The sequence below is a fragment of the Thermobia domestica genome, chromosome 7 (assembly GCF_964235325.1).
Source record: "Thermobia domestica chromosome 7, izTheDome1.hap1.1, whole genome shotgun sequence".
NCBI classification, from domain to species: Eukaryota; Metazoa; Arthropoda; class Insecta; order Zygentoma; family Lepismatidae; genus Thermobia; species Thermobia domestica.
Window position 1 is genome coordinate 159,576,479 of NC_137460.1, and position 15,143 is coordinate 159,591,621.

Below are 15,143 nucleotides of genomic sequence, written 5' to 3' on the forward strand. Positions count from 1 at the left end.
GGAACATTTTGAAGTAAAGGCATTGGATACTGTTGATAAATGATGTAAACGTCACTATCGACCGAGATCTCCATTGTAACAGTTGTTCCATTTTAGGTGTTCCACAGTAAGTTATACGATGATATGTTTAGTTTCCTTTCTTTAGGACGTATGTTAAGCAAGGGCGGATCCAGGACGGACTTCTGGTGGTGGTGGTGGGTTGTAATACTGCTACTTAGAGCTACTTTTAAGAGCTCCAAACTCTGGGATGTGTTTTATTTGTATATATAAAATAAAGAAGTTTCCTCTTCTGGGGGGGGGGGAGCGATCGCCCCCCCCTGGATCCGCCACTGACGATAAGGAAATAATTCAACAAATAGGTTGAATAATTGATGCTCTGATCCTCACGAAGGAGACCCTCTCGAGGCCTCCTCACCCTCAATCACCCTCACCTCAATGATATGAGGGCGAGGAAAAGCTTCGACGAAAAGGGCGAGGAGAAGCTTCGACAGCGAGGGTGAGGGTGCGCGAGGGCGAGTGTGCGCGAGGTCGAGGACAAGTTTCGGCAGCGAGGGCGAGGGTGCGCGAGGACGAGGACAAGCTTCGATGGCGAGGGTGCGCGAGGGCGAGGACAAGCTCGACGGCGAGGGCGAGGGTGGGCGAGGGCAAGTTTCGACAGCGAGGGTGAGAGCGCGCGAGGGCGATGGACAATTCCATTCGCGAGGGCGAGGGTAAACGAGGGCGAGGACCAACTGCTACTGCGAGGGCGAGGATGAGTGAGGTCGAAGTAAAATGAACATCTATGGTTGAGAGCAAATATACACACGAGGGTAAGTCAATAAGTGCAATATTTTTTTTTACAAGTTGGCTCTACTGCATTGTGTGCTCAGCAGGCGCCAGGAGTCGCCGTTGGCTTCTCCTGTAATAGGTCGCAGCGTTATCACGTCAGTCCACTTTGCACTGTTGCGAAGTAAAGATGGCCATGCCACTCCCTGTGTGCATCAGTTCTGTTATCCGTTTTTTGTGGTCTGAAGGTGTACCTGAAGCGGAAATTCATAGGAGACTTGTAGCACAATACGGGGACAGTGCGTTTCCACAGTGAAGTGTTTACCAGTGGATTGAATAATTCAGAAGTGATCGAATGAATGTGAAGGATGAGGAAATAGCAGGACGTTCAGCTACAGCAACAACTGATGACATTATTAAACGAGTTTTTGCCTTGGATAACAGACGAGTGACTGTTGATGAAGTGGTAACCCATATGCAGATTAGTCATGGTTCTGCAATGGCATCATACATAACAGGCTAACTTTCACAAAGTCTGTGGGAGAGGGGTGCCGAAAAATCTCGAAGAATGCAAGCGAAACCGTGTGAGAATGTCAGTACCTACAGGATCGTTATGCTAACGAAGGTGAAGCGTTTCTCAGGCGAATCATGACCAGACATGAAACATAGATTCATGACTTTGCACTAGAGATTAAACGCGAGAGCATGGAATGGAAGCACCCCGGATCTCCCGTCAAGAAGAAATTCAAGAGCCAACCTTCTGCAGGGAAAGTGATGCTCAGAGTGTTTTGGGACTCACAAGGGCCTATCCTGGAACATCACCTGGAAAAGGGATCAACAATAAACAGTAAAATGTACAGGGATGTGCTGGTACGTAAGTTAAAGCCTACAATTCATAAAAACGCAGAGGTCGATTGTTGGAAGGCGTTCTTGTGTTGCATGATAATACACGTCCACATACCGCCGCCCACACCGCTCAAATTCTTCAGACGCTGCGTTTCGAAGTGTTGAAACATCCTGCATACAGCCCCGATAGCGTCCTATCGGATTACCATCTGTTTGGTCCACTTAAAGATGCTTTCAGAGGACGTTGATTCAGCTTCAATCAATAGGTGAAGGAAGCGGTATATTCACGGCTTGCTGCGCAATCACAAACCATTTTTTGCAGAGGGTAAGGGTAAGCTTGGGTAACAGTGGACAGGTGCATTGAAAAGCAGGGTGACTGTTGAAAAATAAGACGAATAAAAACATTGTACTCTTGTGGTAATAAATAGTAAAAATGGAGTACAGATACTTATTGACACCCTCATATATATATATATATATATATATATATATATATATATATATATATATATATATATATATATATATATATATATCGCCAAACGTTATTTTACAGGTCAGAGTAAATCAAGAATGTTACATAATGGTATACCTTCCGTGGCTTCGTTCAGCCACTATGAGGAATCAAAAATTTCACTCGTTGTAGATTAACTTGAAACCATTAGCGTTGCTCTCCGAATCCATCAAGCATTTACATCGATTGTTCCAATAATAGATGGTGTTAGAGCGTATCTATCTCGCCTGTGTCCTCCTAAAATATGTGAAATATACTTCGGCCTCATCCCCCCACCCTCTGACGGATGAAACCTTCCCTTTGGTTAGAGAAAAGAAGTGAATTACCTCAGCTCTGTTGCCAATTTGTCATTCAGTCGTTTGGTCGTGACAAGTGAAGATCGTAGGGTACTTAGAATGGCTAACAAGACAGAGCACAGCGAAGTCCGTGAAATAATTCATTGTGGCAACGCTTCCGTATCCAACAATTAAAATATCTCGGCCGCAGCAACTTGTCCCTCCTCTTTCGAGGGAAGTACGGGAAATCATATCGACAGCAAGGGCATAGTTGAAATAGAAAGGTTCTAGTAGCAACATCTATTGATTTTAACTATCATCTGTCAAGAATCGATGTAACTGTTTGATTGATTCGTAGATCTACTTCCCTTTATTTTGATTTGTAGAATACTGGTCTGTAGCCCGAGGGCGCTGTTTATATATAATATCTTGGTACGTCTTTTAAACTAATGGAGAAACACTGAAATTTTGCACCATGCAAATATCGGCAGAAAAACATTGTTTGATGTACTCTGATACCACAAAGTTAACAGCGTTGCTATGGCAACATGAAGTTGTATTTCTTTCAAATAGCACTAGTCAGGTTATTACATATTTCAAATTTACATCTTAAGCAAAACTTACAATGTTACATTGATTATTCAGTTTTGCAAACTAAGGACACTACAGTATCATAAACATGCAAATTTTGGTGACTTCTACAGCAGTAACAACCAAATGAGACAGACTGGGCAATGCACATCCAAAGTACTCTGGTGGTTTTACTAACATCATGATACGACGAATTTAGAATGAATACGAACGAAGTTAAAAGGGATTAAAAATCTAACTTCTTTTCAAAAGCCTTTATTTTAAAAAATTGCTCAGATAAGTACCTCATCTAATTACATAGATAGTTTTAAATGGATAATCCCATTTATAGCAATTTGATACCTGAAACTGTTCTGGACACTTCTGAAAACCTGTTGAAGGTTCCAACACTGCTTATAATTACGTAAGTCAGAAAACTCTCTATAATTACACCTACCAAAAAATATTTTTTTTAAATCTTATAGAGGGAAAACAAATCAAATTGTTTTAAAACGTTGCCAAAAATACGCCATTTTAAACAATATATAAAATTTTACTATTGCTGTAAAAGGCATTGTGATATTCTTGTCTATTGAGGGGCCGCGGTGGCTCAGTGGTAGAGCGTTCACCTCTGGTGCTAGGGGTCTCGGGTTCAAACCCTGCTCCCGCCAAGTGAACTTTGTGGTGGACAAACACCGTATGCGTGGGTTTTCTCGGGGTTCTCCCGTTTCCTCCCACTTTCTTAATTCCACCATTTCATTCATTTCTCATAATCACCGTCTCTCTTAGCCTAACCGGCATAACCGTGGGACGTAAAACTCAACGTACTGCTATTTAAAAAATAAAACTATATTCATTGGGCAATACTGTCAACCATATTGTATTACAGAATATGTTAAACAATGTCCTTCTGGAGATACATGGTGCAAAACGTACGTGCGTACACGTATATATATATATATATATATATATATATATATATATATATATATATGATATGTGTGTGTGTGTGTGTTTTTGTTTGTTTGTTTGTTTTCCCGTCCGTCCATTACTTTTCAAGTTCAACGGTAAATCAAGATAAATGGTTCATACTATATATATATGTATGTATAGTATAGGTTCATATTATACATATATGTAAGACGAATGGCAGGACACTTTGTCACACATTTCAGCTTAGTGGATATACATAATCCGCTTAGTGGATTACGACACGCCAAGTCGTGTAATTAAGTTGGGGTAAAGGTTGCTGTGGCAACAACACGCCCACGTTGTGAAAAGCAATGAATACGTGTTGAAATTTCAAACGGTGCACATTCGAAAGTAAGAATAAATGTTCGGTGGAATATGTTTCTTCGATATGTACGTTTTAATTTAATTGTGAATTAACTTGATAGCATGTATATATTATAAACAGTGGAAGAGTTGAAATTGTGCTGATTGTAGGTGCATAAGAATTTTCCGTATTTTTCCTGTTAATTTTATTCCCTCCACTTTCTTCAGTAAAGAATGAAAAGTAAAATTTTTAGTTTTTACACAATACTGTTTAGTTAAATAGTTCGTTGAAATCTTCCATATTATATTAATAATAGAAATCTTCCATATCTATTAGGACGACATGCTCTTTATTGATGAAGTGTTTGACAATAGGCAAGCTTCACATTGCACAAAGAAATAGTAAAATTAGTTATCGATTTTTTTGAAATCGTTAAAAAAATCACAAATTACTAAAAGGGCGAAGAGTGCGTTAACATTTCTAATCTTAATAAGTGTCGCGATACCTTGTATGTATAATCAGTTTAAAATTCATGACAAAAAATTGTAGGTAGAACGCAAAAACCTATCTTTATAATCAACCACTAGGAGACTTCCTACAATCCAAAAATATAACTTTAATTACGGGCTTATCAGTAATTTACCTTTCATCTAAAAAAGGGAAACCTGTATTATAAAATGTTCCAGCTGCAAAATTTCTACGGAAAGCAGCTTTCTAGTTTTGCCTACAGAAATCCCTTTCTGAGCAAAAGTATTTGAATGTTTAAGTGCTGAATTACATAACTAGTCTTGAATTTCTAGCAGTGTCGCTTCTCGCTATGAAAGCAATGACTCAGCAAAAGGATTATGGGTCTGCCACGCATCTACTATTGCGGAATTACAGCTCGAACATAAAGTAGAATATTTTGTGTGGTGCAGATATTATTTCTATAATATATATACTACTTTCGGAGGCTTTACACGTACTCAATTGTGTACACGTAGCATTGTGTAATGCACATCCCAACATGATTTTATGAAAACGATTGGTTCATAGGTATCACGTAACTTAATAATGAAGTGGAAGTTTTCAAGTCCTAGAAGGAAGCAAATAGTTGGTGGTGGTCATGATCGTTGTATCTGCTTAGAATATACATTTCGAAAAGTTCTTGTGTGCTAATACAAACAACGAATGAGGAATATTGTCAAGACGTCGAAATGCCTGCTGTATCTATCCAACATGAGAAGAGAGTTTCCTCAACTTTCTGGTCAGATTGGAGACACATACTTTCTTCCGTGGTATGAATGTAAAAATACATATTACTGGTAATTAATGAAATAGTAAGACTATTCATGGCTTTGGATTAATTGTTTTAACAAAAGAGACACTGACCAAAGCTTAAAACTTTACTTTATTTTAAATTATAATTTGTAACTGTTTCGGATATCTAGCATATCCTTCTTCAGACACGATCGAAATTAATGAAAATACAGACATATATATAAATGTTGTTATAACAGAGTTTAAATTCTTTAACCGTCATACCGTCATATATAGAGTCATTGTTGTACTTTTTTATTTTTATTTATTTATTTATTTTTCTTATTTACCGAGGCCTTCAGCCCATCCTATAAGTCTTCGTGTTCACTTTCCAATTAATCACTTCCTTTATTTTTGGTTCTTAAAAGGGTCTTTTATTTTTATTTATTTATTTATTTATTTATTTATTTATTTATTCTCTATGTTATTCAAACTTCATTGCCATGATTCATTAATTGGTAAGCCCCCTGTCCAGTTCATCAGTTTATCTCTTCCTACCTTCTTTATCCAATCCGCTTCTTTCCACTTCCTTATTATCATTCTTTTCTCCATCTCCAATACTTCCGTCTTATCCCAATTAATTGCGTGATTCGTCTCCTTAACATGTTTGTATATGGCATTGGTATCTTTTTTCTTCCTAACATCATCTCCATGTTGTTTTATCCTTTCTTTCATTCTCTTTCCTGTCTCTCCTATATATGACATATCGCAGTCCTCACACCATACCCTGTAAATGACCCCTTCTTCCTCTACATTAATCTTTTAGTTCCTTTTCTATTCTTCTTTATTATTGATCTTCATTTAAACTCTGTTATAACAACATTTATATATATGTCTGTATTTTCATTAATTTCGATCGTGTCTGAAGAAGGATATGCTAGATATCCGAAACAGTTACAAATTATAATTTAAAATAAAGTTAAGTTTTAAGCTTTCAGTGTCTCTTTTGTTAAAATAATTAATGAAGTTGATATTTGTAGCTTAAAAATTGTTATTGGGAGTGCGATGTATGAATATTTATATTTTTTTTCTTTACAGCCATCTATTGCGAATGCTACAAATATAGATACTTTACTCGTGGCAACAGAGAAAGAAGAAAAAATGACAGCTCCACCAGAATCTCTTCAGGATAAAATTGCATTCATCTTCAATAATTTGAGTCAGATAAATTTACAAGCGAAAGTAAGTTTATACGTATTGTAGATGGTTGTTCCTTATCTTAAGATGCCAAATACTTAGTTTTATCTGTAAATTTTCCAAACGTTGGCATCATTAAATTTAGCCGTTATTACATACGTATCGCGGAATTTGCAAAAGAGACCAGAGTTTGGGAAATATACAGACAAAATTGTGTACTCAAGCCTCGCAAGACGTTTATAAGGAACAAATTTTTGCCAATTATAGAAGTAAACATTGACTAATAACTGTAACAATTACACATAAGCTTACTGATATCTCTCATAATAACTTATCAATATGCAGCATTCATTAGAGCAAATGTTCATGAGTAAAAATTCTTCCACTAATTATCTTAATATCCTTTTGAAAACCATTACGCTTGTTTACACGAGATTACACTCATTTGGGTAAATTAAGTTCTTAAAAGTCTCTGTACGTGCGTAAGGGTACATATGTACTTGTATTATATTAGCAGTTTCATATTTTGAAAAGTGTAGTTAAACATGAAAGAGTTTACCATTTGACGGAGTACAATTTTAGTAAAGTTGTCTAAATTTAATGATGTGCATCTTCACAATAAATAAAAAAGTACTCACTTTTGCTCCTCTAAATTCTTCTAGATTGTTCGGAAGATAATATTAAACATCGAATTTTCACTGACAACTGTCAGCAAAAATTTGATGTTTAATGCAATCTTTTGAACGATCTGTCAGAATACCTTCGAGTTTGTTGATAAAATTGCCCTTCAGGTGGTTCATGTACAATGGATGTGCGTCTTTATTTTAGATCCTAGAAGAAACAATTCGGATAACAGTCGCTCCAGCGTCTTCCGTCCGTATATTTTGAAATGGATCACGAAACAGAACTGCATGTACAAACATAGCTAGTAAAAAGTGAAAAATCGCTAATAAAATACGAAACGAATATTTTTTTTCTTTTCGAGAAAAAATGTATATTTGTGGTGATTCCTACAATATTACCTCTACCAAGTACAAGTGAAAAGCCTCTAATCGGATACAAGTTTGTAAGGCATAAGGTGACACTTGTAGTGGTCACCACGACTTCACATATGCCAGTTGGGCACAGTTTCCACTTAGTGAAAGAACTTTAATTTCTGAACGAATATATACATAATATTGTACATCAGATTTTTAAAAGTGCATGCGGTTGGTAATTTCCGAACTTCTCTGGATAGAATTACCACAGTTGTATGATTGAGATGGTGATAGACTCATATATGTATTTATGTTGCTTATTTTATACACTGACGTGCCATCGAATTAGGCATACCTGACTAAATTTCTCGCATTGGCATACGTTGCCCCGATTACTCGCATTGCGACAGTACAGAACATGTGACTAGACAGACATGACAGACAGTAAATAGACAGAACATGTGACTGCAAGGTGCACTAGTCGTGGCAAGCGGAATAGGAAAAGCATGAAACTTAGACGTGTTCCACCTAGGGTAGTTGATTGGTGCTCAAAGCATGGGGCACTCCATTTCAGAGATTGCGAACCAACTGGGATTCTCGAGTACCACAGCTGTAATGGTGATCCGAGATTATACAGATGCAGAGAAGACATCCAGGTATCAGTCACAGTGCAAGGATAAGTGCGCCCTCAATATGGATTGCCCAGGCTGAACTGTATCGTATGAACCAATAGGGACCAGATTCTGTCACAAACGTACTCCAGTTGAGTAAGGGTTCCGTCTGAAGTATAAATGCACAGACAATTCAACGCTTCCTGCATCGTCTTGGCTTCAGGAGCTCCAGACCAACCCGAGTGCCTCTGCTCACAGGCCGCTATTAAACTTAACACCTCGCATGGATTCGAAAGCACAGAGATTAAACAATGAAATAAGAAGACTGAGAGCCTGGAGTGACAAGTCCCAATTCCAATCCCGCATGGCCGATTGAAACTGTGCAAGGTGGTGAGGGATCTGTTATGCGTAGAATGTCTTCAGTTAGATATTGTTAGTCCGCGTAAGAGAGTTTCTGTGTGGACATCGTGTGTGTGTGGGGGGGGGGGGGACATGTACTCCCATTCATGACCGTGATTCATGTCAAGAGAATAGTCATTGTCCAGCAAGACAACTGTCAAGTCCGTAGGTCCCAGCATCACAGAGTGATTCGATAAACATTCTGGCGACCTCAAGTTAATAAAGTGTCTTCTCCGCAGTCTAGGTTTGAATGCAGTGGAACATTTGTAGGATGTCGCAAAAGCAGACAGCCTCCACCAGTGACATGAACCAGTTATGGATCGCCGCTGTGAAGCATACATGTCTTGCAATACTTTCAGAGTCTAGAGGCTCTTGCCGTGTCTAGACAAGGTGTGCCTATTCAGTGGCAGATCAGTGTATTTCTCAGGCTAATGTGTGTATTCATCGCCTGTTCTTTTCCATCTATGTAAAAATATCTGGTGTAGTAAAAAGTAATCCATTATTTTGGCATGACATTGAAGGCTTGACTTCCATAGTTAGAATGATCTGATTTAGGTCACATATGTGCCGTTTTGTTCGATAAAGTGTTGCCATTTGGAAGGTAATATCATGATGCCTCTTTCATAGAAGCCCTTGTCCCTAGTGGCAAAAAATTGAGACAGTCGATTTTCACTAGCCTCTCTTGAAGCGACTTTTTCAGCAGCAAACGTGTTTGCCATGGACAAGAACAGATAGTAATCACTCGGTGCCAGGTCCGGACTATAAGGTGGATGCATAAGAACCTCCCAACCAAGCTCCCGGAGCTTCCGGCGAGTCACTATCGATGTGTATGGCCTGGCGTTGTCCTGGTGGAACACAAGGCCTCTCCTATTGGCCAAAGCAGGCCACTTCTGGGCAATTGCTGCCTTCAGACGGTCCAATTGTTGACAGTACAGTTTCGAGTTAAGGGTTTGGCTGTAGGGGAGCAACTCATAGTAGATAATTCCCTGCCAATCCCACCAAACACACAGCAAAACCTTCCTGGCCGTCAATTCTGGCTTGGGCACCGTTTGCGCCGGCCCACCGCGCTTCGACCACGACCGTTTTCGCGTGACGTTGTCGTAAGTGATCCACTTTTCATCGCCAGTCACCAACCGCTTCAGAAATGGGTCGATTTTGTTGCGATTCAGCAGCAATTCGCAGATGGAAATTCGGTTCATGAGGTTTTTTTGCGTTAACTCGTGTGGCATCCATACATCAAGCTTCTTTTTGTATCCAGCCTTATGCAAATGGTTCCACGTGGTTTTTTGTGCAATGTTTAGCTCTTGGGCAATCGACACAGTGCTTACATGACGGTCGGACGCGACAATGTCCATGATTTTATCGACATTTTCGACACTTGGCCTTCCAGTGCGTGGTGCATCTTTGACGTCAAAATTACTGGAACGAAATCGACGAAATCAAAATTGCACGTGATTGGCTGTTACAATATCAGGACCATAAACACTATTCACATTTGCAGCCGCCTGGCTTGCGTTTTCGCCTTTATCGAAGAAAAACTGTAAAATATAGCGTATTTTCTTTTTGGTAGTGTCCATTTTGACTCGCGCTCACACAACACTGAGTCAACTCATCACAACTATCTGAACAGTGTTTGTAGTACGCAATCTCATCGTTTGAACGCCATCTCGTTGAACCCGATCGGACTAAGTTTTCACGAGTTTATATATATATTTCACGAGTACACATTTCATTCTATTTCACCATCTTCGGAAAGATCATAATGATCTTTCCGAAGATGGTGAAATAGAGTGAAATGTGCAGAGATTTTCTCAATTCATATCGGCACTCCCAAAAATATTATTAACTGACATAGGTTCTTTTCCAAATCTTTGTAAAGAATAAACTTTCTTCTAAATCGAGGGAAATTCTGTTCTCTTTAAATTATATAAAACGTTAATCAAATAGGCCTTTCAAATCCGAAGTTAAATAAAAAGGAATATGTCAGATTCAAGGAACTCTTGAAACGGATTGTACAAATTCTGTCCCAGAACGTGTGATCAGCGAGGAGACTTAACTATATTTAGTAGTCTTGTATTGACTTAAGGATATCAAGATGAGAAAATAATAATAAAATCTTTAAATATGATTAAAATTGATTCATTATTTTACAGTGTGATGAACTAAGAGAGATAGTGTCGGATGAGTATTGGCCATGGGTATCTCAGTACTTGGTGATGAAGCGTGCTAGTATTGAACTAAATTTTCATGGTCTGTATTCAAACTTCTTGGACACACTTAAGGTTCCTGAACTGAATAAGATGGTATTGAAAGAAACGTTCAGAAATATAAAGGTAAGTGATTAAAAAATGTAATTACTTGAAATAGTATTTTTAAAAAAATACTACAGTGCAGCTCACTTACAACGAACCTAGAAATAGCGAATTATTGGATATTATGAACATAAATGAATTCTCCGTCACACCGCCTATTTAAAACATGGAAGAAATGGCCGTATATTACGAACAATATTTTCCGCAAAGACTGCTTATAGCGAAGTTTTCACAACGGGATCATGTTTTCTTTTCTTCTGCTCGTGGATAACTCCGGTACCGCAAAACTGGTTTTCATAGATGATGTCTTGTCACTGTGCAAGTCAGACATCACTCACTCCTCCCACTCGTAGTGAGGACCAGATGAAGCGCTTGCAGCTGACGGTCCTGATATTGATAATTCAGTTGTGGAAAGCGTGAGGGAGGCTACGAAGGAAGATAAGCAGATTCCGATGATGAGGGAGAAGTGGAAAATACGAAACAACCCGTGAGTTCCAAAGAAGCGATCCAAAGTTTGGAAAACTTGCAACGCTATTTTTTTCGAACACAGGAACACAGTGCCGGACAATGCATTTCGGGTATTTGAGGAAGTGGAAGCGGCGATGCAACGGACAGCAGCAGCAGACACGGTTCTGAAGAAAATTACAGACTACTTCAAGTGTGCTTGAACAGGTAGGAAGAACTGCAGTATGTGCGATATGCTAGATAAGAACCCAGTTAATAAAATTATATTCAAATATAATGCTATACTGCAGTATATTGTTTTTTAAAAGTATCTGCTTATTATATAATCCTTTCATTTTTTTCATAGTTCGGAAAAATACATAAGTGTTTATAACGAAGTTCGGATATAAAGAACTCATTTTATTAGTCCCTTGAAACTCGTTATTAGAGGGCTGCACTGTAATTTCGTTTCTTTTGAATATTCTGCTTTAATATTGCATATAAAAAATAGATAACAAAAGTAGGTGGTATTATTCGACTGATAATTAAAACACAATTTTACTATTTCATCCGTGAAATAGGAGCGTATAATTTAAAGACGGTTTACTTTCATAATTGTGTCCAGATAATCTATGGGTGTTGAAACAGTTGTTTTTATCATATTTCTATATTTCTTGTATTCACATTTCCCGTCAGCGTAATAACATTACGTGTGAGCTTATTTCTGATAGATACTATAAGATACATACTCAGATATAAATATGTATCCTTATATACAAGGTAAGAATGTTCATAAGATATTCTTTAATATAGACTGTATGTAAAATGTAGCTTTTATTTCTGTCACAGACTTAACATGTGATAACTTAATACATAAGGAGTAATCATTACACATGTCACATAATTTCGAACTAAAGATGGTGCGATAATTGTTCAAATATTTGTGGAATATACTATCAGGTAACCAAGAAAGTTCAGGTAACCCTCAAAAAATCTTAAAGACCCATTTTATTCTTCGAAATAATCACCATTGTCTTCAGTGTAATGTTGCCAATGAGACACAAGCTTATAAATGCTCTTCTTGAAAAATTATTTTTTCTAGAGTCCCTTTGATATAGCCTTTGTGACATCGTCGCACTTTCGAAACTGCTATTCCCGCAGGTAGTTATCCGTAGCCAAAAACAGATAATAGTTCGATGAGTGACGTCTGGGTATGAGGTGGATGAGGCAGAACTTCCCAGCTCAGTATTTTGATTACCTCTTTGGTCGCTTTTGCCTTATGAGGTTTGGCAAGATCGTGAAGGGGGGGGACTCCTCTTCTGTTAACCAGTGCTGGCTGCTTCTGAAGCAGTGCAACTGAAACTCTTTGCAATTGTGACAAGTAGACCTGGACTGTTGTGGTTTTCCGCTTTCTAGATATTCATGGTGGACTTTGCTAGGGCTGGTCCAGCAGACACATATTACCTTCTTTTGGTGAATGTCCGGTTTAGCGGCCAATGAGACCGAACCAGAAGTCGACCAATGATGTTTCCTCTTCCGGTTATCATACGTGATCCATTTTCGTAACATGTCGAGATTTGGTCCAGGAACGAAGCTTTATTTATCGCGCGACAGCAATGACAAGCAGATGTTCAGCCGTTGGAGCTTGTTTCCCTCGGACAAAACATGAAGAATCCACTTGCTTAACTTCCATGTCATCCCAAGGTTATGAAGATGTGATCGAATGATTTCGTCACATACTCCAAACCTGTGTGCAAGCTCCTGTAAAGTTCGATGAGAATTCTGCTTGATTTCCTCCTCCAGCTGGACTTTGTCGAGAGTGGATGAGCGACCAACACGAGGCTTGTCTTCAAGACTTGTCTCTGGAAGAAAAGCGAAAGCGACCGAATCACTTTTGAGCAGTCCGTTCACTCACTGACGTCTCTCCAGCTACAGAGCATATTCTTCTAGCGGCCTTTGCAGCTTTTTGTTTCCGAATTTGTACTTGTAAAGCAAAGTAAGCCTCAAAATCTCCCTTTCCAACGACATGTTTTTTTTATAGCGTTTCCTACAAAACCGATAGCGAAACGGCGATGCACTGTACAACTCTCTGCTGAATAGGGTTTGAAAGGATAAACATATGACGTCATCAGAATCAATTTGAACACACTAACGCGACAAAAGTAACCGTTCTCGAATACCGCGCGAACTTTCTTGGTTAGCTGATACTAACTAAATCTCCCAAACTAACATTTTAAGCATACTTTTCAATCATGTATGCACTAGTGAAAAAGAGTTACCAATAATCTGTATCGCCTTCATCAAACATATTATCTGATGTTATGTTTTGACGTAACTGGACGATAGTCGTTGCTGGAGTCAGGTGTTCTCATCATACCCAATATGCGTTTGATAGGGCTTAGATCCGGAGATTTAGCATGACAATGCAAAAAAGGCATATTCCGAGTAAACATGCTGAGTTACCCTGGCGGTATGAGAACGTGTGTTATGCCCTGGAAGTTGAAGCCTCTACAAAGTGTACAGATAGAGTTGGGAAACAGGATTAGCAGGATCAGGAATTACAACGCACAAGTTATATTCCTGTGAATGAAAAGTAGAGAGTAAATGGTTGTGTAACCTATTGTTCCCATTCCATAATGTGAATCCTATATGGCGAGTGTGAACACACTAAAATTTCTTTCTTAGCTGCACATCTACGAAAACGCACATAGCCATCACTGTGTCCGAAGCAGAAACGATTTTCATCGCTAGATTTTGCCTTCCTTCACATGCCTCGCCACTGTAATTTCTTCCGAAAGCATTGAATAAATTCTAGGGAAAGAGAAACACGGGAGATATTTCCAGCAATCGATGGGAGAACTACGATGACTCGAATTGCACTGGCGGTCGTCATTATCTCAGTGACCCAAGCAGCCTCCATCTGGTATGTCGAGGGAACACATCAGCTGTGGAAACTTCGCTTTCCATTGTGTACACCGCTGAAGTCCACTGATACGTTACGATCCATTTGCGACAATTTACACAGCTACCCAATCTTTTATACTTACTTTCAATAATTAGACGTTGCCAAAGTTAAACTAGTACATACTAACCGCCACCCACAAGCGACGCAAAGTGTTCAAGAAACTAAACTAAAATCTTAGGAAATCCATAGAGAAAACAATTGATTTTATTTCTTTATTTGTAATCCAATTTGCTAATTAAATCCGTAGAGTTTGTTGTGAAGTACATTGTTCGTTTTTATTGAATCGTGAATGATAAGTTTCTTCTTGATGTGGTCCTGGAGAGCGTGATGTAAAACTAATCGTGTCCGTCAGCTGAAATCGGAAGTTTTAAATAACTTAAATAAATAAATTCAAACAGCACAAATAAAATATACGTATACCTCTTATTCAATACTTTCGAGCTCTTCCCGCTGGTCTAGTGGCGAGCACTCACGTACGCCTTTGTACGGGTTCGATTTCCCGGTGAGAGAGTCTTGAAAAATTTTAGTACACCACGATAGTTCGGATTCCATTTTAAACTGTATGTCAGATTCAGTATCTTTAAGTTTACCAAATAGTCATCAGTGTGCAATAGTACCGACTGCAAGGAAAAATTGAATTTTCATACATAACGACATATTTAAATATTATATTTTATCATTATGCAAATAAACACATAGTTTTAATTAAAACCGCAGTTATTGTAAAAATACAAGAAACATAAGGAAATCCGC

The 15,143-nt window shown here is 38.5% G+C and overlaps 1 protein-coding gene across 6 annotated transcripts in view; it reads left to right on the plus strand.

Annotated features, from left to right (window-relative positions):
* The window catches only part of Not1 (CCR4-NOT transcription complex subunit 1), a 225,256-nt gene that overhangs the window by 103,394 nt on the left and 106,719 nt on the right, over positions 1-15,143 (plus strand). For all 6 annotated transcript variants that reach the window (XM_081765495.1, XM_081765494.1, XM_081765493.1 and 3 more), the window contains exons 19-20: positions 6,584-6,727; positions 10,823-11,002. In XM_081765495.1, the coding sequence (XP_081621621.1) occupies positions 6,584-6,727; positions 10,823-11,002 (324 nt within the window). The remainder of the gene's footprint in view (positions 1-6,583; positions 6,728-10,822; positions 11,003-15,143) is intronic.